Genomic DNA, 26,021 nt, shown 5'->3' with positions numbered 1-26,021 from the left:
GAGACCCCTAGTGTCACTACATCAACACAACGTCTCGTTCCATCCATCAGGCAACGGAGGTTACGACAGTAACCGAGACATTCTTTTTTAGCAATAGTTCTTTATCTTCAGCTGGTTAGATTTATAATCCCTGTATAAGGCTAATTCAATTTGAAATATTACAAATGATTACTTCTAGGAATTGCCTTGTTAATTTATTCAAACTTGTCTGAATAAGGCATTTCACTGTATTGTGCAACAGCAAGCACTGTGCAGCAAGTTAGCAGATGGAAACATCTTGATGGTTATGGACACTGTGGTCAAGGTGGTCAACTTCATTCCTACATGCCCTCTACTGCATCACCAATTTGTTGCATTATTGGACGAATTGGAAGGTGCCAACGGAGACCTTGTTTTGCACCGCGAGGTGAGATGGCTTAGTCGGGGAAAGGTCTTAAATCGCTTTCTGGCTTTACTCCCAGAGATAGATCACTTTCTTGATGACATTGTCGAGGGAGAGAGATTTCCAGTCTTGAGAGACAAGGAATGGAGAATCAATCTAGCGTTCCTTGCAGACATCACAGTTCACCTAAACAAGCTAAACCTGCAACTCCAAGGTGACGGAAAACACGTTGATGACTTGTTGTGCTGTATTGTGAGTTTCAAAATGAAGATAGGACTGTACACTGCACAACTCACAAATGTCGCGGGTGAGTGTGTGTTGGACACACAACAGAGAGAAAGATTTCTTGCAACTGTCAGTCAAATGCAAGAAAAATTCATCTCTCGTTTTTCAGATTTGCTGGACATTTCATTAGAGAGCCATTCACTTTCCCTGTGAAAAAAATCAAGGACATGGCTGCAACTTTCGGTTTGCCACGCCGCTCACTTGAAGATTAATTGATGAATGTTCAGGCAAGAGGAAACACCCAAACAGTGCAGCAAGCATCCTCAGTTACAGAAATGTGGCGAAACATTCCTGAACAGAACCTCAGATTAATAAGTTCGAAAGTGCTTTTCATATTTGGATCAACATACATCTGCAAACGCATATTTTCTGCAATGTCGCGCATCAAGTCACGCTTCCGTGCAGTGACTTGAACTTACAGTCGCAACTTCATTGGTCAGCTCCCGACAGCATCAGGTGTCCCATTAATGAGACGTTGTGTTTTTTTATAAGTAATTACTGTCGACGAGATGGCACTGTGGTTCCATATGCTAGTGCCTATAAAGATGAAGAACAAAAGTGTGTCTACACTAGATGCTGCCTGTAATGTAACACAATGTCATTGTTTGCTTGTCCTTGATATATTATTAAAATCTCTGAAACTTACAAGTGACTCTTCATGTTTACCAGAACTATACATAACAATGAGTAGCATTATACTCTGTTTAAATATAATTGTCTAGGTATCACGATATTCATATTATTACCAGCCAAAAATATAAAATCCGGTTGGTTTGCATTGATGATGTCATATGTAAATGATATGTGGCCCTTGATACTTGCACTTGGACCTTAGTGCGGCCCAGTAGAAAAAAAGGTTGAGAACCACTGGTCTAAGGTGTCAGGTAATGTATGCTCAGGTTTAATTTAGTGTCAGAATGCATGGCATTGCTTTGTTTGATGTTGCTACACATTCTCTCGTCTTGTTTGTCAGCTGGCATGGGTTTATATTGCCTTATTGTCTTGACGATGTACGCTCATGCCATTCAGATGTTTTGTTGCCTTGTGAGAGCACGTGGTTCTGTTTTGTTTCAGAATTGCAGCGTGTCTCTCTCTTATGTCATACCCTGCCTCCTTGTTTGTAGATTATTAGTTTATAAGTCACACCTGCCCTGTCTAAAATGTCTCTCCCAATTTGAGTCTCCTCGTGTTTGATGTCCAGTGCCAGTTCATCTTATTTTCCAGTCGGTGTTGTGTGCTTGTGTGTTTTCCGGTCCAGTGAGTTTTTGGCTAACGTGCTAAAGCCAGTGGCAACACATCACATGCGCTTGAAATGTCACTTCCATCAGCTGTTTAATGGCAAACGTTTACATGTAGTAAAAAAAAAAACGTTGAGTGTTCCATTTGGGACGATACTACACTTTGAAAATTCATACACTACATGGCTGAGTGCATAGTACATTTTGTAAGCGCACAGTGTAAAGTGTGTTGTTTGGGACACAGCTATACATTTTACATTGAAAATCCTTGCAACCATTCTACTGAACACTTGACTAACCGCATTGCCTGACATCCACACACAACACCCTAGCAATGTGGCAACAACTTTTGCACCACTGAGGTTTCTTCAGAAAATGTAGAAATCTACTTCCTTTTTCTTTAAACTTGTGAGATTACACATTTAGTACACTGAATTTGGCACATATGCTGAGTTCACTGAACCAAGAACATTTCTACCTAACTAGAAGATGTAACTAGGATTTCAGGAAATACTTAAGTTTGTCTACTGCACAATAAGAATGTTAAAAGATCAAGCACCTGTGTCTGTGTTTGTCATTCAGATTCAGATTTTTATTTGACATACAACACTTATGGAGCATTAGGGGGCATAGCGGTTGAGAACTGATATTGATTATTTTAAAGGCATTTCCAGAGAATTCTTTGTAGATTTATACATAATTTCAGCAGCAACAAATCTGTATTGCATCATATCAAATAATCATTCAGTGACGAGTTCAACTGAGAAATTCTCTAGTATACTAGTAATCCTTTTAACTCTACTATTGGAATCTCTAAATGTATATATCAAGATGGCGCCGCAAATGGCAGCCTTGGTGTGGAGCTCTCCAATTCTTTTGTTGTTTTTGTTTGTTTGTCTTGTGTTTAGTCATCTTTTTCCAATCAGTTTTACCAGGGACGAACTGCTGAACATTCAGCAGCACATACCAGACAATCCTTTCCTGGTTTTTGACTATTTGGACGATTTGCTGGTCATTTTAGTCAGCAGCACAGCTGTGTTGTTTAAGCACACCATGAGATGCAGGTGAGAGAAAAGAGCCGGTGCGCTGGTCAGGCTTCATCAGCGTGGCTTTCGAACAGCGCTGCTAAGTATTAAACTAGTGAAACTCTGCTCTCTTCCTAATAAAATGGACGAACTACATCTTCTCACCCATACAAACTTGGGACTTTTCAAACTCTGCTACCTTGTGCATCACAGAAACCAGCAATTCTGGACAGCCCGTTACATCTGCCGGGCTTTCAGCTGTTCAGAGCGGATCACATCACAGAGCTTATGGGGAAAATGAGAGGCGGTGGAACGTTCTTTTACATCAATGAAAGTTGGTGTACAGATGTAACAACATTAAGGAAAATGTGCTGTCCTAATTTGGAAGCACTCTTTATTAACTGTGAAATGTTCTACTCTTTGTGGGAGTTTTCCACGTTTATACTGGTGAGTGTTTATATTCCTCCACTTGCGTACGTGAACGCAGCACTGCTACAGCTGACTGATCAAATCACAGACATGGAACAACAATAAACCTCACACGTGAACTGCCCAAATACAAACAGCACATTACATGCTCATCCAGAGACAGAAATATACAGGATCATTGCTACATAACAATAAAGGATGAATATCACGCTGTCCCACATGCAGCTTTGGGACTCTCTATCACTATCTGGTTCATCTTCTTCCAACCTACAGGCAGAAAGTAAATTCAGCTAAACCTGTAGTAAAGACTGTAAATCGTTGGACCAATGAAGCAGAGCTGGAACTACAAGCCTGCACTGCACTGGTTGGAGTGTTTTTTAGGCTGCAGACACCAAATCCCGACGAGCTCACAGATACTGTGACACCATATATCAGTTTCTGTGAGGATATGTGCATTCCTACTAGGACTTATTTAATATACAACAATGACAAACAATGGTTTACAGCAAAACTCAGGTAGGTTTGTCAGGCTTACAGAAGTGGGGATAAAATATTGTACATTCAGCCCAGGAACAGACTGAATAAAGAACCATTTAGAGTGGCTAAAAGAACCTTTTTTGATAAGCTGAAAAACGAGTTTTCAGCAAACGACCCTTCATCAGTGTTTTACCAACCAGCATCACAATTTACCATCTACATCCCCCAACACTGTAGGGAACCAACAACTGACTGATGACCTGAATGTGTTCTACTGTAGGTTTGAAAGGCCCAATCTCACACCCTCTCTGACCTTCACTTCACACAAACTCCAACACCTCCTGCAACCCCCTTCTCCCCCCTCCTGCTACTCATCCAGCACTTAAGATTTGTGAAGAGGAGGTGTGCTGGGTCATCCGAAAAGGAAAGCACAGGGCCCGGACAGTGTTTCACCCACTTGTCTAAATCCTGTGCTTACCAGCTGGCCCCCATCTTCACACAGATCTTCAATAGATCACTGGAGCAGTGTGAAGTTCCCTGCTGCTTCAAACGCTCAATCATTATTCCTGTCCCAAAGAAACGCAAAAGCAAACAGGTCTGTGGATGATGCAGTCAACATGGGATTGAATCATATCCTGCAACATCTGGACAAACCAGGGGCATATGCAAGGATCCTATTTGTGAACTTTAGTTTGGCTTTCAACACCACAATCCCAGCTTTATTCTGGACTAAATTACACCAACTCTCTGTTCCCATGTCTATCTGTCAGTGGATCACCAGATTTCTGACAGACAGGCAGCAGCTATTGAGACTGGGGAATTCACTTCCAGCACATGTATAATCAGCACTGGTACCCCCCAGGGATGTGTGCTCTCCCCACTACTCTTCTCCCTGTATACAAATTATTGCACCAGGAAGGACCCCTCTGTCAAGCTCCTGAAGTTTGGAGACGACACTGCTGTCATCAGCCTCATCCAGGATGACAATGAGTCTGCATACAGAAGAGAGTTTGAACGGGTGACTCACTGGTGCAATTCAAAGCATCCTGGAGCTGAACATGCTCAGAATGGTGGAGATGATTGTGGACGGTGGAGGAACACCCCAACATTGACCCCCCCCCTCCCCATTCTAAACAGCACTGTGGCAGCAGTGGAGTCATTCAGGTTCCTGTGCACTACCATCTCACAGAACCTGAAGTGGGAGACACATTGTGAAAAAGGCCCAGCAGAAGTTGTGCTTCCTTCGCCAGCTGAGGAAGTTCAATCAGCCACAGGCTCTGCTGAAACAGTTCTACTCCGCTGCACTTCACTGTCTGGTTTGGTGCAGCTACGAAATCAGACATCAGAAGACTACAGAGGACAGTTCGGACTGCTGAGAGGATTATTGGTTGCCCCCTGCCCCCTTCAAGAACTATACACTTCCAGAGTGAGGAAAAGGGCTGTAAAAATCACTCTGGATATATATATATATACTGTATATTTATTCATCTTTTGTTTTATTCAATTTTTTATCATTATCTCTGTCTTGTTGCTGAATTGTTTGTGCACTGGAAGATTCTGTCACAAAGGCAAATTCCTTGCATGTGTAAGCATACTTGGCATTAAAGCTCATTCTGATTCTGATTTTTCTTGTATCTGTCCATAACTGTTATTAAAGAGGAAAAATCAAATGAGTAGGTTGCCCTGTGACAGTGTCACTCAAAGATTCAGTTTACAATCAAAAATGCAAATACACAGGCATGTGTGGGACTACTATTGCCAAATACAGCCACCGTGCAGGTTGGATTGAACTCATTTACAGGCTCTGTTTGTGTTTGAGACCAATGATGTAGAGCATGGCTTGAAAAGTAGGTCTGGATATTTTGCTTGCATTTATGAGGTTAAGCACCAGCAAGCCCAAAAATACGGCTGTAATTTGCTCATATTTATAGGCCCAAAGTTGCTTACAGAAGCATCATCTCCAAACTCCACACCATCACATACACCACAGACACTGAACACTCAACTACACAAACACAAGATACACAATCAATCAATCAATCAATCAATCAATCAATCAATCAATCAATCACTTAGCTATCTAAGGGGTCTCTGAAATGCTGAATGAATAAATTCAGATAAGACTGGTTTTTAAATAATTTTATGATTTGATTTAACAGATCATATCTTGATAAAGAATCACAGGATTAAAATGTTTATCTTTTCATAGATATATCTATTGATTAACAGAATTAAACTCACCTTAAGGACAGTTCACACTAGAGGTGTTCTGTCCACGACTGACGTGGTTGTTCACAGTGCAGATGATGTTTCCAGAAGTTTCCTCATCCAGATGATTGATGTTATTTCTATCCTCCAGTTCTTGTCCATTCAGAGTCCATCTGAAGTTGAGCTGATGAGCAGGACGCTTGCTTCTCCCCACTGGATAATTAATTGATTGACAATTCCACTGAGCCAATAGGAGCTGGAGAGAGGGACGCAGTACAGTTCAAGGGATTGTTTATGTAGCAAGGCTACAATCTTAAAGTTGAACTGTGTAACCTTTTCAGTGTAAAAATACTTTATTTTTTCCCAGCTTAATATGTTTACAATACATTTTCTTGAAAACTGTGAACACTGTGTGCCTGTGGTGCTATATAAAAATTCCTGGTTTTATTTGGAATAAAACGTCCTGTCTGAGAGACAACATTGACTTAACCTAAACTATGCTGTGAGTTGGGGGCATAACTTAATGTTCGATCAACAGCAGTCAGGGGCTGTATTCCCAAAGCTGTTTTAAAACATATTATTTTTGCAATTTTGTGTGGCGGCACTAGTGGTGCAGAAATTATACACTTCAGCTTTACTTTTCAGTATCATGATGGGTTTTGCAGAATAACTCAAAAGCAGGGTAAGGATGTGTGAGTGAATCTTTCCCCAGCAGGGAATCCTCTAAGGGCCGTGACTTCACCCTCCCTTACATCCTCTTGACGTTGAGCTGATGTAGATGGCCCTGGCTCCACCTCCACAGCCAGTCACACATCACACACCGAAATGCTTTGTTGAAGTACCCATCCACAAACATTCCCCTTAATAATTCCCCTAAATAATAATAAGTAAATGACGGGCAACTCATTTAAGATTAGTGGATGGGTGAGGCGGAAACTAATCGCAGCCCAGCTTTTATGTTTTTTACCCGAAATTGAATAAAGACCGTCAATACAGAGTTATTTTGGATATCCCCGTGCACACACCTTACCTTCACCCACCAGCTTGTATCCAAAGCCTCGGATTGAACCTAGCTTTGTTGAATTGAGATTTGATTACAACCTGAATCCACCAAGACTTGATATGTACCCCCTCTTAATACTCACAGGTATCTGGTATGCTCAATTGGGGGTGGCATGTGGTGCGTCGGGGACCCTGACCAATGTCTCCACCTCCATTGTGGGTCATCGGTCCTGGAAATGCCCAGGTTCCTAACAGCTCCAGCAGATCTGCCCAGACTTCATGTCCACACCTGCGGCAGTGGATTCACCAGTGTGTGGGGGAGAGCGGAGAAGGTTAGGAAATGGCCCATGGGACCAGAAAACAGGTTTTGGGGTAGGTATTTCCCATTTCCCAGGAAACAGGGATAGGATGAGGGGAAGGAGAGGGGGAGGGAGGAGAGAGAGATAGGGAGAGAGAAAGAGAGAGAGATAGAAGAAAAGGGCTCACCAGCCCTATGGTCCTCAACCAGCTGGACATTCAGCGATGCCGGGCAGTGGCACTGGACCCACTCCGGCATCCTTTTCGGTAGCTGGGCGATGAACTTTTCCAGTACCACCAGATTGATCACTCCCTTGGCATCACTTTCTTCAGCCAGTGGCCACCTTCGGCAGGTGTCACGGAGCTGTTGAGAGAATCTGAACGTGAATCTGAAGTGCTGCCCATGTTGTTCTGGGCTCTGGCAGACCCATTGCAGGATGGCCTTCTTCAAGTCCTCGTACACCAGGAGGTTGGCCGCAGGAAGATGTTGGGCTGCGAGTTGCGTCCACCATCTGAAAGTCTCCAGGTCATCTTGAGGTCCCATCTTGGCAAGCGTGGTGTGCGGCACAGAGGGCGCTGAAAGGGACCAAATAGTGTTTTAACATATCGTTAAATCATGCCACTTCTGATCTTTGAGCTTTTCTGAGGCTGAGACCAAAAATACTGGGATTTTTATAGTTCCAGTAATATTTAAATATTAATGATATATATTTGACACCTCACAGTCGTAACATTTCAACTTTTTCATAAAGTGTATTATTCCAATATTTCATCAAATTTCATGTATAAATGGCCCTATACATCTGCACAGAGGTCTGGGATAAGCCTCAAAGATCCACTGACAGGAACCTCGAACTTCCCCTGATCGTTCATTTTAGGTGATCACACAACGAATGCTTGCGTATGCGCTAGAGTCACACTGCACTACTGCAGACAGTCCAGAGTGACCTGTAAATCTGAAGACAATGTGTTCTTTACAAACAGACAATGTCTTTGAATTTGGATACGTGTAAGATATTTGGAGAAAGTGAGATTCATTTGTGTCACTCTCGTGGAGTTCACGGGGAAAAAATTACCCGAACATACATGTGTAACATTTGAGTTTTTGTGTCTTTTTTTAAAGATATGTAAAAACACGAATTTTACTGAAGTGAATACACAATTTTATGGCATATAGACTTTATTTTTTCATTCATTTTCATATAAAATAAGCACATTTTATGTTATCTTCACTTGAGTAAATTGAACAAGTGTCAAAACATCACAATTTGTCATGCATTGTGGGTCTCTGGTGACATCTGCTGGAATAAAAAACAAGCAACAACCACTTCATCAAGAATCAAGTCATTTTTTGGTGTGTGTTTGGATAGCTAGTGGAGGAAAAGTCCCCAAGTCTTGTACCACTCATGAATTTCATTAAAGAAACTAAATCAAAATGGGTCAAAAAGACCGAACACCACAAGAGGGTTAAACTTTCAGATCATCTCCACACCTGAATTTAAATCCAACAACAGAACTCAAAAACATATTTTTACCTTTGTAAATCTTTAAAAGATAATTCACCTTTATCTCATGCCCAGGTTGCTCCAAACCTAGAAGACTTTTCTTTCTTCTGTGGAACACAACATGTTAGGCATAAAGTTACAGTCTGACAGCCTCAGTCACCATTTGCTGTCATCATACACAAAAGAGATGTAATGAAATGAAATGATGACAGAATTTTCATTTTAAGTGCACAATCGCTTTAAGCCTCTTTCTTCAGCATAAACATGCATACTTTAATACACAAGCACATTTCTCAGACTTTTACAAACTTCTAAAAAACAGATTCAGATTGAAAGCATAGGGCTGGAGGATTTACACTGAATATTCTCAACTGAATATAATTGTGAGGATTTTGCTGACGGTATAAAATGAAGCAAAATTGTGAATATCAATGATTATTTATTTAGCCACTAAGTTTCTTAAAGTGTGCATCAGTAGATTAATTTCACTGCACAATTAATCAAAATAACATCAAAATGGTGATATGGTCATTTGTTGTTATTAGAGCACAAAAGGCTGCAATTAAAGACAGATAAACATGGTCTGTGTGCACTTCAGAATAATGGGGTGACGTGCTGTTCTGTGCACGTGCAAGGATGTTTTCTGCTCTCAGAGAAATGTTACATGCATTGTGAAACTAAAGTACTGCAGGTTCAGAAGCAAATGCATGAGAAGGGGGTGCTGAGGGTGCTGAAGCGCCCCCTAGTGAGCAAGACTGGAAAACATTATCAACGAAATTTCATTTATTTCATTGTATTTATGCAGTATATATATATAAAGCAATTTTCACTGTCAGTATATCTGATTTATGTGTCATTGCACTTTTAAAGTGGCTGGTTTAAAATGACTCAACTGGCAATAAAGTGTTTGGGTTCAAAATAAACCAACATCTGTTTGTTGTACTGAAACACACAGATCTCTACAGACCAGTTTCTTATACATCTCAGAGAACTGTTACTGTCAACACTCAAGTCAACCACACAAGGTCGCCAAATTACACAGTTAAAATGTTTCACGCTCTAGTTAATTAGATACAGTGAATCTGGAAAGTATTCATAGCGCTTCACTTTTTCCACATTTTGTTATGTTACAGCTTTATTCCAAAATTGATTAAATTCATTATTTTCCTCAGAATTCTGCAAACAATACCCCATAATGACAACGTGAAAGAAGTTCATTGATTATGAAATAATCAAATGAGACAAAACACCAAACTCTCCAAAATCACACAGATACAATATCAAAACTATAAATGAAGACGAATTATTAACAAACATGATCCAACAGACAGATTAAAGCAACACGACTAATATGTGATATAGAGTTAAAATGATGTGAAAAATAAACTGAAATGAGTCTCAAGTCGATACAAAATCAAAAGACATTTTCAAAACTAAAGACTGCATATGAAATGATTTCTAATATCTGTGATGAAATCTGCCGTTTCTCTCATGAATCTTCTGTTCTGTGTTGATGTCGGTGTCTAAATCTTGTCATTCTCAGTTTTGATCTATAGAGCGATTTCCTCTTCCTGTTTCCTTCCTAAATACATCAGATTATCATCATCATCACACTCTTAATATTTGCATGTGAAATGCATCATGATGATGATAAATGTGTCACCTGATGTGTGTGTGCTGCAGTATCTGATGTAGATGTGAAAACCTCCTAACAGAGTCAACAGAAGCATCATCTCCAAACTCCACACCATCACAAACACCACAGACAGTGAACACTCAACTACACAAACACAAGATACACAATCAATCAATCAATAACACTCAGATTATCATCATCATCATCATCACACTCTTAATATTTGCATGTGAAATGCATCATGATGATGATAAATGTGTCACCTGATGTGTGTGTGCTGCAGTATGTGATGTAGATGTGAAAACCTCCTAACAGAGTCAACAGAAGCATCATCTCCAAACTCCACACCACCACAAACACCACAGACACTGAACACACAACTACACAAACACAAGATACACAATTTACAACACTCTGATTTAAACAAGACCCGTATATCATAAACGTCTGTAATGTGATCTGTTAAACTCATACCATGTCCTGAAGTGCTATCGGTCACTGTAGAGGTCAGATGTGAGGTCACAGTTGCAGTAGTTGTTCCTGTAATAACACATCACTGTAGAATCAGCAGAATTCTCTCTCTGAACACATTTACACAAAAAATTATGATAAATGTGTCACCTGATGTGTGTGTGCTGCAGTATTTGATGTAGATGTGAAAACCTCCCAACAGAGTCAACAGAAGCATCATCTCCAAACTCCACACCACCACAAACACCACAGACACTGAACACTCAACTACACAAACACAAGATACACAATCAATCAATCAATCAATCAATCAATCAACAACACTTTAGATTTAAACAAGACCTGTTTAGTGCTGACATCATGTAATGTACAGAAGTAAACTAAAGACTGTCGACCTGCATCATTATTGTGTCTGTTTTAATAATCTGTGGACATTAATAGATCTCACCAGGACATCGGTTTACACTAATGATCTTCTGTCCACGACTGACGTGGTTGTTCACAGTGCAGGTGATGTTTCCAGAAGTTTCCTCATCCAGATGAATGATGTTATTTCTATCCTCCAGTTCTTGTCCATTCAGAGTCCAGCTGAAGATGAGCTGATCCCCCTCAGAGGAGCAGGACGCTCGCATCTCCCCACTGCAAATGATTGACAGTTCCACTGAACCAACAGGAGCTGGAGGGAGGGACATAGTACAGTCACATGACAAACACAAGATTTAGAATAACGTTGTGGCAGGGCGGAGGGCAGGGCCGGGTCGTGATCATACACACCCGGTCCCGCCCTCCGCCCTGCCACAAACGTCTATACTACTCAAACTATTTGTATAATGTGCATTATGTGTTCTCTTCAGAACAATTTTCTATATGATGGAAAATCTGATGATCTACTACATTTGTTAATATGTGCAGAATGCAACAATACGATTAACTCAACTTGAGATTCAATTTCCATTCTGACGAATCAGGCGAGAGAAATATCAGTCATGATTTGATCAATCTCTAGAATCATTCATTGATCAGACTAGAGTTATGACATTTTGACACAAAATTAGATTAAATATCAAAATAACTATCATTATTTTCTTAGATTATAACTGGATGCCACTTGCTGAATTAAACATGTGACATAGTGAGGTCATGTGACAACAGTGTAGCGTACAGTACTACTGTTTGAAAGGTGAAATATTGCATTCTGTTTGACATTATATTTGTGTTTAAATAGAATACAGTGTACACTGTGCAGTATATAGTGAGCAGTACACTAGTATTTATTCTGAAGATCATCTTAATCAATGTAGTACAAACATTCCACAGAGAACTACATGAATGAAAACTCACAACTATGACATTATTTTATGAGAATAAGAGTGAGATCTGTGGAGAAAGTGAGATTGTAATTATTCTGATGAGAGATTTACTGTACCTTCAACAATCACTGGAAGATTTACATCATGTGTCTGTGTGCCGGTTGAATCATAGATCTCTAATCTGTATCTCCCTGAATCTGTTCTGATCACACTGTTTATAATCAGAGTCCCATTATTAAAGATAAACTCAGATCTGTTTTTAATGGATTCATGTTCATTTGAAATCTTGTTCTTCTTAACATTAATAAATCCATCAATTTTATTGTCTATCCACTTAAATAATGTCAGATTCTGATCTCGAGCATCCGTCACCATCTGCAGATAGAGTTTGTGTCCCAGAGCTGCGTAACAGGGATCTGTCTGATTAAACCTGCAGAACATCTCCACACCTGAACAACACAAACACAAACACTGAAATATACCAACATCATCAACATCTGAACATTATTTAAAGCACTGTAAGGATTATGTGTGTGACCCTTACTGGTACAAATAACTCTCAACATAAATGAATATCACATTTACTCATAGAAGAAATCACATATTAAACAATATTCACAGAATTAAAGTTGTACAGAAGAAACATTTCAGACAGACAGTTTATCTGATCGGAATAAAAGATCTGATCTCAAATAATCTTCATCATAAAAACAGACACAACACTAAAAATATAAATAATAATAGTATTTGTCAGGAATGATTGTTGTAATTCACTGTTGTCGGTAAGGCTGCTTTGAAATAATATTAACTGTGAAAAGCGCCACACAAATAAATATGAAATGAACTGAAACGTCTAGGTTACATATGTAACCTCCGTTCCTTGATGGAGGGGACGAGACGTTGTGTCGAAGAAGCGACACTAGGGGTCTCTCTTGAGTGCTGAATATGCCTCTGATCTATGAAAAAAGGCCAATGAGAAGTTGGCAGACAGTATGTGCATACCCCGCCCCCAGACATACGGGTATAAAAGCGGGGAAATATGTCGAGTTCATTCAGGATTTTTCTGAGGAGCCGGAAATGGTCCGGCCACAACAGTGGTGCGGCTCAGTGACGTGGCCGGGAGGACACAACGTCTCGTTCCCTCCATCAGGGAATGGAGGTTACATAGGTAACCTAGACGTTCCCCGTCTGTCACCCACTTCGACGTTATGTCGAAGAAGCGACACTAGGGGTCCAATTTAAATCACGCCATGTGCTGAGCCATGTACGTGGTCTGCTGATACAGGAGCAGGCAGGTATTACACGTGCAAAGGCGACCAACTGTGTCAGACTGCAAGTACCCTTCCCCAATGCCCCATAAAAGTTGTCGGAATCTTTCTGGTTACCCTAAACAGGGGAACAAGGCGACGGTTGCCAACCCGGGAACGGGCCGAGCCTAGCCAGGCCTCTTTCCTCTCTATGTTTCTATGCATAGAGCAAGAAACGGCTATGGCCTTTACACACATCGAGGGAAAAGTCTTACCCAGTTTCCTATTCTTTCAGGGGGAAAAGACCCTGCGGAGACCACACCTGCCCAGGAAGGGGGAGGTAAGAGTGGTGAATACATCACATGGGCTTTTAGGTGACATGTGGAAGGTGGCGCGGTAGATCCCTTCTCAGGGAGGGGGGAGTAGCAGCTAACGGAGGGCAGCTGGGACTGCCTAAGGGAGACACAGGTCCACTCGCAAGGGGACCGTACCGTGGAAAATACACACAGGGGGAGTCCAAGCAGGAGTCCTGACCTGTGGAGCACCTATTCCAGTACAGGGTAGATTAAGTACCCACAGTGGATCGGGTCGGCGAGTTCCTCCGCTGAACTGCGAACCTAAAGGTCTAGGGAGGAGTCCTCCAGAGATCTGAATGAGTGGGATCTCCTGGGAGAGAAAGCACACAGTTTTACCTCGGCCGAGTGAAAGGGCGCTAGGTGCAAGCTATCCACCCGGTCAGTCCGTCAGCATCTACTGAGTTCTATAAGCTCAGACCTGAGAGAACACGGGACGAAACTGAATCCACCCTGAGATGGTAAAATCTCGCAAATGTATTAGGTGTTGCCCAACCCGCTGCTCTACATATGTCTGCCAGGGAGGTGCCTCTGGCCAGTGCCCACGAGGATGCAACACTCCTTGTTGAGTGTGCTCGGACCTGCAAGGGGGGGCCTGGGTGTGATAGGCCAATGAAATGGCATCCACCACCCAGTGGGAATGCCTCTGCTTGGAGACAGCATTCCCTTTCCACTGTCCACTAAAGCAGACAAAGAGCTGCTCAGAACGTCTAAAGCTCTGCGTGCGTTCCAAGTAGGTACGTAAAGCATGTACCGGACACAGCCACGAAGGGGCTGTCTGACCTGATTAGGACATGTTTGTTTTGAACTAACGGGAGAAACTTCCGCAGAATTTACTCCTGCCCGTAGAAAGCAGAGGTCGATCCGGGGTTTGAATGTTTGTTGGCAGGCGGGGGGTGACCATCACACTGTGCATGCCGCGGCGCATAATAACATAATAACTCTCAGGAGTGGGCCAGAATAAGCCAGTCGTCGAGGTAATGGAGTATGCGAATGCCGGCTTCTCGGAGCGGGGCAAGGGCTGCCTCTGTGACCTTCATGAAGACGCGAGGGGACAGAGACATGCCGAGGGGGAGTACTTTGTACTGATATGCCTGGCTGTCGAATGCGAACCGTAGGAAAAAAAAAGGTCTGTGTCGAGGCAGAATTGAGACAGGGAAGTACTCGTCCTTCAGGTCTACCGCTGCGAACCAATCTAGATGCCGGATGCAAGTTAAGAGGTGTTTTTGTGTGAGCAATTTGAACGGGAGTTTGTGCAAAGCCCGGTTGAAAACTCGCAAGTCCGAGATCGGGTACGTACTTTCTTGGGTACGATGAAGTAAGGGCTGTAGAAACCCTTCTTCATCTCGGTTGGAGGGACAGGCTCTATCGCGTCTTTGAGTAAGAGAGTAGCGATTTCTGCGTGCAGGGATTTGGCATGCTGGCCATGTACTGCGGTAAAGAGGACGCCCGCGAAGGAGGGCTGAGGCCTGGCAAACTGAATTCCGTAACCGAGTCGGATGGTCCGGGCCAGCCAGCGTGACGGGTTGGGAAGTGAAAGCCATGCATCCAAGCTCCGTGCTAGGGGCACCAAGGGGACGATTATTTTTGACGTACCCGGCGGGGCTTCGCAGCGGGGCGGAGCAGGTAATACGGCATCAGGAGGCGAGGACGCGTCCCAAGGCTCTGGTGCTGAGAAAAGACTCGAAGCACTTACCTTGCTCCGCACACCCGGCAGGGGGTGGGTTAGTGATTGAGGAGGAGGTCTGATGGAGGCGTCCTCTAGGCTCGTCAGAACCGGCCGGCCGGGGAACAGTCGTGGGTCTGAAGGCAGGGGGTTTTCATCAAGCGTGCTGGGACTGTTGAGACCTGGCGGCAGAGTGCCATGAGAACGGCATTTGCGGGTCAGGCGACCCAGAGACAAAGGAAATACCTCTTTTACTGAGAATGTGGGTACCGCAGCCCCGTCAATTAAATAAATTCAACAAAAGATTCTCCTTCCGGCACTCCACCGGGGGACAGAGTGGTCTGCTTACCAGCTCCGAAGCTAACGTCTTGGTCCCTTGGTCAATCATCTCAGGAGCGCCTGGGAGCCTTCCGGGTCCTTGAGGGGGTCCGTGAGATGGGGGGCGTCTGCTTCCTGCGGGGTGCTTGACGCAAGGGCTGAGAGCTGGGCCCGGGTTGAGGCGGAGCAGGGCATTTCTTCTCCACAGGAGGACGCCCTCGACGAGCTGGCAGGTTTGCGGCGGGGCAGGATGTGTGAGATGGCCTCCGTCTGTTTCTTCACCACGGAGAACTGCTGGCAATGTCCTCGACGGTGTCGCCGAAGAGGCTGAACTGGGAGACAGGGGCGTTGAAGAAGCGCACTTTGTTGGACTGATGCATCTGGACCAAGTTCAACCACAGATGACGTTCCTGGACCACGAGTGTGGTCATCGCCCACCCGAGTGACTGTGCTGTGACCTTCGTGGCTCTGAGGGCGAGGTCGGTCGCTGAGCGCAGTTCCTGCAGCACAGCGGGATCAGTGCTACCCTCATGTAGATCTTTTAGTGCCTTGGCCTGGTGGACTTGCAGGAGGGCCATGGCATGCAGGGCAGAAGTGGCATGTCCAGTGGCACTGTAGGATTTAGAGGTGAGTGAAGATGTTGTCCTACAGGCCTTGGAGGGGGAGAACAGTGCGACCCGGCCAGGTGGTAGGGTTCCCGGGGCACAGGTGGAGCGCAACATCCCTGTCCACCTCGGGAATCGGCTTTACCCGTGGGCCGCTCCACGTCGAGGGTAGCGAGAGCGGATGAGCGGGTGGCATGATGACAAGTGGAGAGCAGTGCCCTCCACGAAGATGTCAGCTCATCATGGACTTCCGGGAAAAAACTGGACCGGGGAGGGGGGGGGTCATGGCTGTAAGTGGTGTGCAGGCCCCAGGAACCAGTCATCCAACTGCGATGGCTGTGGGGAGGACGGAGGGTTCCAGTCCAGCCCCACGCTGGCGGCGGCCCGGGCAAGCATGTCGGACAACTGCGCGTCAGCCTCAGCCTGGGCGTGCTGGCCCGAAGGCGGCAGCCCAGGGGAGTCATCCACGTCAGATGCCGCGCTCTCCGATGCAGCGGCGAGCTCATCCACCTCAAACTCCAGAGGATAGGCAGGCTGGCTGTGAGGCAAGCCGCTGTTGCCTCAAGCACGGACAGGAGACAACAAGCGTGCTGGGGCGCGGGTGGTCCGAGGGGGCGTACTCGGCGGTGCTGCACCCACTGCCGTCCCCAGATCGCCTCCATCGCCAGCGGCATTGTCCTCAATCCTGTGGGAAGAAGGAGCAATGCGGGGGGTGGCTGGAGTGGCGTGCTTTCTATTGAAGCGAGCAGCGACCGCAACGTTGCCATCGACATGCTCTCGCAGTGAGAACATGAACCATCCACAAACGCTGCCTCGGTGTGATCACTGCCCCTCAGGGGAACAAGGCGACAGGGGAACAAGGCGACGGTTGCCAACCCGGGAACGGGCCGAGCCTAGCCAGGCCTCTTTCCTCTCTATGTTTCTATGCATAGAGCAAGAAACGGCTATGGCCTTTACACACATCGAGGGAAAAGTCTTACCCAGTTTCCTATTCTTTCAGGGGAAAAGACCCTGCGGAGACCACACCTGCCCAGGAAGGGGGAGGTAAGAGTGGTGAATACATCACATGGGCTTTTAGGTGACATGTGGAAGGTGGCGCGGTAGATCCCTTCTCAGGGAGGGGGGAGTAGCAGCTAACGGAGGGCAGCTGGGACTGCCTAAGGGAGACACAGGTCCACTCGCAAGGGGACCGTACCGTGGAAAATACACACAGGGGGAGTCCAAGCAGGAGTCCTGACCTGTGGAGCACCTATTCCAGTACAGGGTAGATTAAGTACCCACAGTGGATCGGGTCGGCGAGTTCCTCCACTGAACTGCGAACCTAAAGGGCTAGGGAGGAGTCCTCCAGAGATCTGAATGAGTGGGATCTCCTGGGAGAGAAAGCACACAGTTTTACCTCGGCCGAGTGAAAGGGCGCTAGGTGCAAGCTATCCACCCGGTCAGTCCGTCAGCATCTACTGAGTTCTATAAGCTCAGACCTGAGAGAACACGGGACGAAACTGAATCCACCCTGAGATGGTAAAATCTCGCAAATGTATTAGGTGTTGCCCAACCCGCTGCTCTACATATGTCTGCCAGGGAGGTGCCTCTGGCCAGTGCCCACGAGGATGCAACACTCCTTGTTGAGTGTGCTCGGACCCGCAAGGGGGGGCCTGGGTGTGATAGGCCAATGAAATGGCATCCACCACCCAGTGGGAATGCCTCTGCTTGGAGACAGCATTCCCTTTCCACTGTCCACTAAAGCAGACAAAGAGCTGCTCAGAACGTCTAAAGCTCTGCGTGCGTTCCAAGTAGGTACGTAAAGCATGTACCGGACACAGCCACGAAGGGGCTGTCTGACCTGATTAGAACATGTTTGTTTTGAACTAACGGGAGAAACTTCTGCAGAATTTACTCCTGCCCGTAGAAAGCAGAGGTCGATCCGGGGTTTGAATGTTTGTTGGCAGGCGGGGGGTGACCATCACACTGTGCATGCCGCGGCGCATAATAACATAATAACTCTCAGGAGTGGGCCAGAATAAGCCAGTCGTCGAGGTAATGGAGTATGCGAATGCCGGCTTCTCGGAGCGGGGAAAGGGCTGCCTCTGTGACCTTCATGAAGACGCGAGGGGACAGAGACATGCCGAGGGGGAGTACTTTGTACTGATATGCCTGGCTGTCGAATCGCGAACCGTAGGAAAAAAAAGGTCTGTGTCGAGGCAGAATTGAGACAGGGAAGTACTCGTCCTTCAGGTCTACCGCTGCGAACCAATCTAGATGCCGGATGCAAGTTAAGAGGTGTTTTTGTGTGAGCAATTTGAGCGGGAGTTTGTGCAAAGCCCGGTTGAAAACTCGCAAGTCCGAGATCGGTACGTATTCTTGGGTACGATGAAGTAAGGGCTGTAGAAACCCTTCTTCATCTCGGTTGGAGGGACAGGCTCTATCGCGTCTTTGAGTAAGAGAGTAGCGATTTCTGCGTGCAGGGATTTGGCATGCTGGCCATGTACTGCGGTAAAGAGGACGCCCGCGAAGGAGGGCTGAGGCCTGGCAAACTGAATTCCGTAATCGAGTCGGATGGTCCGGGCCAGCCAGCGTGGCGGGTTGGGAAGTGAAAGCCATGCATCCAAGCTCCGTGCTAGGGGCACCAATGGGACGATTATTTTTGACGTACCCGGCGGGGCTTCGCAGCGGGCGGAGCAGGTAATCACGGCATCAGGAGGCGAGGACGGCGTCCCGAGGCTCTGGTGCTGAGAAAGACTTCGAAGCACTTACCTTGCTCCGCACACCCGGCAGGGGTGGGTTAGTGATTGAGGAGGAGGTCTGATGGAGGCGTCCTCTAGGCTCGTCCAGAACCGGCCGGCCGGGGAACAGTCGTGGGTCTGAAGGCAGGGGTTTTCATCAAGCGTGCTGGGACTGTTGAGACCTGGCGGCAGAGTGCCATGAGAACGGCATTTGCGGGTCAGGCGACCCAGAGACAAAGGAAATACCTCTTTTACTGAGAATGTGGGTACCGCAGCCCGTCAATTAAATAAATTCAACAAAAGATTCTCCTTCCGGCACTCCACCGGGGACAGAGTGGTCTGCTTACCAGCTCTGAAGCTAACGTCTTGGTCCCTTGGTCAATCATCTCAGGAGCGCCTGGGAGCCTTCCGGGTCCTTGAGGGGGTCCGTGAGATGGGGGCGTCTGCTTCCTGCTGGGGTGCTTGGCGCTAAGGGCTGAGAGCTGGGCCCGGGTTGAGGCGGAGCAGGGCATTTCTTCTCCACAGGAGGGCGCCCTCGACGAGCTGGCAGGTTTCTTGGCGGGGCAGGATGTGTGAGATGGCCTCCGTCTGTTTCTTCACCACGGAGAACTGCTGGCAATGTCCTCGACGGTGTCGCCGAAGAGGCTGAACTGGGAGACAGGGGCGTTGAAGAAGCGCACTTTGTTGGACTGATGCATCTGGACCAAGTTCAACCACAGATGATGTTCCTGGACCACGAGTGTGGTCATCGCCCACCCGAGTGACTGTGCTGTGACCTTCGTGGCTCTGAGGGCGAGGTCGGTCGCTGAGCGCAGTTCCTGCAGCACAGCGGGATCAGGGCTACCCTCATGTAGATCTTTTAGTGCCTTGGCCTGGTGGACTTGCAGGAGGGCCATGGCATGCAGGGCAGAAGTGGCATGTCCAGTGGCACTGTAGGATTTAGAGGTGAGTGAAGATGTTGTCCTACAGGCCTTGGAGGGGAGAACAGTGCGACCCGGCCAGGTGGTAGGGTTCCCGGGGCACAGGTGGAGCGCAACATCCCTGTCCACCTCGGGAATCGGCTTTACCCGTGGGCCGCTCCACGTCGAGGGTAGCGAGAGCGGATGAGCGGGTGGCATGATGACAAGTGGAGAGCAGTGCCCTCCACGAAGATGTCAGCTCATCATGGACTTCCGGGAAAAAACTGGACCGGGGAGGGGGGGGGTCATGGCTGTAAGTGGTGTGCAGGCCCCAGGAACCAGTCATCCAACTGCGATGGCTGTGGGGAGGACGGAGGGTTCCAGTCCAGCCCCACGCTGGCGGCGGCCCGGGCAAGCATGTCGGACAACTGTGCGTCAGCCTCAGCCTGGGCGTGCTGGCCCGAAGGCGGCAGCCCAGGGGAGTCATCCACGTCAGATGCCGCGCTCTCCGATGCAGCGGCGAGCTCATCCACCTCAAACTCCAGAGGATAGGCAGGCTGGCTGTGAGGCAAGCCGCTGTTGCCTCAAGCACGGACAGGAGACAACAAGCGTGCTGGGGCGCGGGTGGTCCGAGGGGGCGTACTCGGCGGTGCTGCACCTGCTGCCGTCCCCAGATCGCCTCCATCGCCAGCGGCATTGTCCTCAATCCTGTGGGAAGAAGGAGCAATGCGGGGGGTGGCTGGAGTGGCGTGCTTTCTATTGAAGCGAGCAGCGACCGCAACGTTGCCATCGACATGCTCTCGCAGTGAGAACATGAACCATCCACAAACGCTGCCTCGGTGTGATCACTGCCCAGACACACAAGTCAACGCCTGTGGCCGTCTGAAGCAGAGAGCACTCTACCACATCCAGGAACTACACAGGGGCGGAAAGGCATCTTTAAAAAGACGCGTCCTGAAAACACGTTCAACGCCGCTATGTAATGCTCTTTTAGAGGAAAATACTATTTTACAAGAAAATCACTCTTTTAATAACTCTTTTGAGTTTTCTGCACTGTCGAAGCGCCAAGGGGCAAACTGCACTGCCGTGCAGACAAGGAGAAAGCCGCTGAAGTGCGCCATAGATCCAACAGCAGAGAAGCGTCAGAGGAACAGGAACAGGTGTGTGACTCGCAGCTGACTGCATACACGACCATCGGCTCCGAAGAAAATTTGTGAATGAACTCGACATATTTCCCCGCTTTTATACCCATATGTCCAGGGACGGGGTATGCAAATACTGTCTGCAAACTTCTCATTGGCCTTTTTTCATAGATCATAGGCATATTCGCCGCTCAAGAGAGACCCCTAGTGTCGCTTCTTCGACACAACGTCGAAGTGAGCAACAGACGGGAACTGTTTATCTTTGGCTTTAAATATCTCAGATAAAAAAGGTCAACTTAAAGGAATATTCCGGGTTCAGTACAAGTTAATCTCAATCGACAGCATTAGTGGAATAATGTTGATTACCACAAAAATTCATTTCAACTCGTCCGTCCTTTTCTTTAAAAAAGCATAAATTTAGTTTAAAGTGAGACACTTACGATGGAAGTCAATGGGGTCAATATTTGAAGGTTTAAATGCAGAAATCTGAAGATTATCATTTTATAAAAGTACTTACATTAATTCTTCTGTTAAACTTGTGTATTATTTGAGCTTTAAGTTGTTTAAATCATCGATTTAGGGTTTTAGTGATTGTTGACATTACATCGTCATGGCAGTGAAGTTGTAAAACTGTCCATAACTTCACACAGAAAATGTTAGTAAGTGATATTATCATACTAAAATCATGTTTACATGCATATTGTTTGAATACTCGAGTATTTTAACATTCAATAATTGGCCCTCATTCACTTACATTGTATGTGCCTCACTGTAACACATCATTTGTATTTTTTTCTAAATAAAAGGAGGCGCAAGTCAAAATGAATCTTTGTGGTAATCAATATTATGTCACATATGCTGTCTATTGAGTTTACTTGAACTGAACCGGCCCTTATAAAAAAATGAAATTTTCCATTCTTGCCAAAGGTTTGCTGGAGGTTCTCCTCTACTGGTTAAGAGGTGCAAACGTCTGGCAAACATTCTGGAAAATCACAAGCTCATTTACATGTGAAAATAATGAGCGAAATATTTGCGGCTAGTTTAGATTTTTTTTGTAAGGGGGAACATTGCTTTAATAAAAAGTTAATAATTTACAATTTTCATAATTTTGCTTTAACACAATGACAATATAAAAGTCAATTATTTTATTTTGAATATAATTAGTCTATGTAATATCACGTTAACCATTTCTTTCAAAGGGGGTCTTTTGCAATGGGATCATCATATATGGGGGTGCTTGACATTAAAAACGTTGAAAAGCCCTGGTCTAGGACATATGCAGGAATACGCCGTATGCCCACCTACAGTATGTTCCTGAGGATATTGCGTATGCCCACCTAAAATAAGTGATGATACGTATGGACGCCAGACAGGGGCGGGTTTAGGATTTCTGAGGTCCCCAAACGTTCAACCAAGCCGGGGCCCCAGTTCGAAAATGTTTGCTTAAAAATTCACATAAAATGTATTTTTAAATCATAATTTTAAATTCATCCTATCAACCATTGCAGCAAAGTACATTCAAAATGTTTAATGAAATAAAAATCTTGTTAAAGATAATTAATGCATGTTTTCCAGTTTTTCCACAATAAAGTGATAAAAACATTTTTTTTTACCTACATATACTTTTACAAAATATGTTTTTTCTTTTTTTTGTGTGTGCAAAACCTACTACCCAAGTGACACCTGCGTTAAAAAAAACAATCTACACACAGTTCAACGAGTTTGAGCTCTACCCCGTCAGGCCTTCAGAATTTCCACAGAATCCCTCAACAGTGCAAATAAATGAACAACTGAAGTCAGATCGTCAGATTAATCAGCCAATCAGACCCGGTCGAGGCCTTCTAGCTGACCTTGAGTGACGCAATCACACTTTAAGTGTAAAGTGAAGAGCACGAGATCTTGCTGTCGAGTCGTCTGTCATCACTGCTGCTAATTTAAAAACACAAGATGTTCTGAATGACCGTGTGAACAGGAATGGAGGATTTGATTTTCACTTCAAGTAAATTGGTAAGTGCTTTTTGTGTTGTTATAGCAACATCAGGAGTTTTCTAAGTGTAAATTAGGTTGCTGGAGCATTCAGTGTCAGATCAAGTTTTCAATAGTTCTGCGTTCTATTCAACTCAGAAAGTCGGATTTTAAAACTTCCTACTAGGAAAAGTTCAATGAAATGCATCTACAACTTGTAGACTCATGCAGAAATTCTCCACATAATTTCTCAGAGATGCAGGGGCATGATGTCACACAAACATGTCCACACTCAGGGAGATCTACAAAGTAAGTGATAAACATTCACTTTATTAATCATATCAATAAATGAGTTTGTTTCCACTCCATGATATTAAAGCTTGTTTAACAAATGCCTGCAGAAACAGATTATTAATGATAATCATACATCTGAAGCACAAGTTGCTAGGAGACATAGCGTGGCAGCATTGTTTATCAGTTGGGTTGCTAGGAGACATCTCTAATGAGAGTCAAACCCCTGCTAAGCTAACAGGAGCGCTGCAGTTCTGAATATCGGGGAATGGGATGCATTTATGGTTGGAGATATCAAGTAGGAATATCCCTCATCCAACTTGAATGGAGCGCAGCATAACCGTGTATCCTGATGAAACGAAATTTATTGCAAGCAACATTTAAATAATTTAAATATTATTAGATTGATTTTTCCAGGTATGTTAGACCTCCTTAGATTCAAATTAAATATTATGATTTTTGAATGTCTGTTCATTTCACAAAACAGTCATGCTGCAGTTAAAATTAGGCTTGCTTGAGCATTAAGTGTCATTTCAAGTTCTGTCTTTCATGCGTGGATGTGTTTTTAAAATATCAATTGGTATTACTTGTTGGGACTCATGTGTTCATGTATACAGTCATGAGCCTGACTGAGGCCTGTAGGAACACTCAAAGCCAAACGGCAACAAAATCAAACAAAGGGAGTCCAAACAGACTACAGATCCCATCAAGCCTTGCTCACTTTATGTCTAGGTGTGAAATTCCTACTGGATGAAATGCACGACAGCACAATGACCCTCAACCATGATTTCATTGAGTATAAACCCCCGGAGATTCTTCATAAGCTTGCTTAGACCGACAGTATGCACCACGTCTAGTTGCAGCCATGCTGCTCCCAGGTGTAGCCTCATTGCCCAAGGAAGTAACATACATACCTGAACTTTGGCCATACAATCTCCATCTCACTGGATGAGCCAAGATTCACTGTGCTCCACCAAGTACGCTAAAGGATCAGAAGGAGACCGCCGAGCAATCAACACCAGATGGATTATGAGCCGTTCACAGCATCTCTAAGTGATAAAACTTATGGTTGCCATCCCTTCCACGATCGCTAAACCGGCTTCGGTGCCGTCAACTTGTTCTCTCTCTCTCTCTTGTACTAACCGCACACACATTTGCCGAACAGATAACTTGGCAATAGAGCTCAGCTTGTCCCAATGTTATCGTACCATTGAAGACATGCGTTAAATGGGCAGACACCATTCACCAGTCTCTCCGCCCACATTCATGGCCACATAATCTGACATGATGCACTCTCCACGAGAGCCATGTCAACCATTTTGTGCTGTACATCTCTCCTTCACACACACACACACACACACACACACACACTTTTTGTGTTTCCATGTTTTATGGGGACTTTCCATAGACATAATGGTTTTTATACTGTACAAACTTCTATATTCTATCCCCTAAACCTAACCCTACCCCTAAACCTAACCCTCACAGAAAACTTTCTGCATTTTTACATTTTCAAAAAACATAATTTAGTATGATTTATAAGCTGTTTTCCTCATGGGGACCGACAAAATGTCCCCACAAGGTCAAAAATTTCGGGTTTTACTATCCTTATGGGGACATTTGGTCCCCACAAAGTGATAAATACACACACACACACACACACACACACTCATATATTATAGGCTTATTTGTTACCTTATCAAATCAGGTCACTGTTTAGTTTGTAGTTGTAATTCGGAAGATAATCGACTGCATTGTATTGATTATTAATTGATATTACTGCATCAATAAAAATGTTATACTTTAAAGAGAAGTGTTTTAGTATTGTTCTGCATACACCTGTGTGCAGGGGATGTCAATGCTCGGATTCAAGCCTTTATTTTTACCTTTTGAATGTCGATGTTCTCCGGACATCGACTTTCCTAAGAGAACAATCCTGAATTGAGACAGCTGTACTGTCTGGTTATTAGTCTGATTCCGGGGTGGTGCCACAGCAATATTAATCTCGATTAATAGTCAATTGAATTTGATAATTTATAGTTATATTTGATGATTGTTGATTTGAAGGACTAATAAGCTAATATTGATTCTTATTGATGTTTTATTGTTTTTAATTATTAATAATTATCAATGATAATTATTAATTATTGCTATCGCTCCTGAACGAAGCCCCAGCAACTGCAAATATAATAATAACATGTTTTTTTGTCTGAAATCCATCCGTGTTTTAAAATCATCATGAGTTTGATCTGAAAGTTGACTCACATGTAACAGTTGGTTTCAGCAGCAGCAGCAGTCCAAAGATGAACAGCATTTCTCTGATGTCCAGTTTCCAGAAGAGTCGAGAGTGAATGCTGCTTCAGATTGTGTTATGAGTGTTTGGAGTTCTGTCAGTCTGTGTTCTGAGTCTAATGTAGCGTCTTCACTCTGACCGACACAGACTTCTGCTGACACTGGACTCACACTTCAGAAAATATCTCACAGTTACTCTCATGAAAGAAGAAGTTTCCTCATAAAGGAGGAAGACAGAGTTGTGGTTCACACTTTTAC

At 44.8% G+C, this 26,021-nt stretch overlaps 2 protein-coding genes across 5 annotated transcripts in view; both read right to left on the bottom strand.

Moving 5' to 3' along the window:
• The window catches only part of LOC127663420 (uncharacterized), a 342,359-nt gene that overhangs the window by 203,572 nt on the left and 112,766 nt on the right, over positions 1-26,021 (bottom strand). The window contains exon 1 of one of the 2 annotated variants that reach the window (XM_052155010.1): positions 6,078-6,094. The exons of the other annotated variant lie outside the window; for it this stretch is intronic. The gene's annotated coding sequence lies outside the window, so the exon portion shown is untranslated. Of the gene's footprint in view, positions 1-6,077; positions 6,095-26,021 lie in introns of those variants that run through there. 2 annotated transcript variants of the gene reach the window in all.
• Positions 9,411-25,973, bottom strand: LOC127663421 (uncharacterized). Of its 3 annotated transcripts, XM_052155012.1 has the most exons (8): positions 25,737-25,973; positions 12,382-12,714; positions 11,404-11,631; positions 11,106-11,222; positions 10,959-11,024; positions 10,748-10,864; positions 10,512-10,628; positions 9,411-10,430 (listed from the first exon to the last, which is right to left on the bottom strand). In XM_052155012.1, the coding sequence occupies exons 1-8, from the start codon at positions 25,783-25,785 to the stop codon at positions 10,399-10,401; spliced, it is 1,059 nt and encodes a 352-aa protein (XP_052010972.1). In that variant the 5' UTR covers positions 25,786-25,973; the 3' UTR covers positions 9,411-10,398. The 3 variants fall into 3 exon arrangements, with proteins under 3 accessions (XP_052010972.1, XP_052010973.1, XP_052010974.1); XM_052155013.1 differs by lacking the exons at positions 10,959-11,024; positions 11,106-11,222; XM_052155014.1 differs by lacking the exons at positions 10,959-11,024; positions 11,106-11,222 and having other exon boundaries at positions 10,748-10,852.

This window comes from Xyrauchen texanus, chromosome 23 (assembly GCF_025860055.1).
Source record: "Xyrauchen texanus isolate HMW12.3.18 chromosome 23, RBS_HiC_50CHRs, whole genome shotgun sequence".
Classification (NCBI taxonomy): Eukaryota; Metazoa; Chordata; class Actinopteri; order Cypriniformes; family Catostomidae; genus Xyrauchen; species Xyrauchen texanus.
This window is presented reverse-complemented; position numbering and strand designations above follow the sequence as displayed.

Bases quoted from the DNA above. Each gene is read 5' to 3' on its own strand.
- LOC127663421 (XM_052155012.1), bottom strand. From the start codon at position 25,785: ATGCTGTTCATCTTTGGACTGCTGCTGCTGCTGAAACCAACTGTTACA. The intron at 12,715-25,736 runs GTGAGTCAACTT...TGTGTTGTTCAG, and splicing joins GCTGAAACCAACTGTTACAT to GTGTGGAGATGTTCTGCAGG. The intron at 11,025-11,105 runs GTGACACATTTA...GTGTTATTACAG, and splicing joins CTGCAGCACACACACATCAG to GAACAACTACTGCAACTGTG.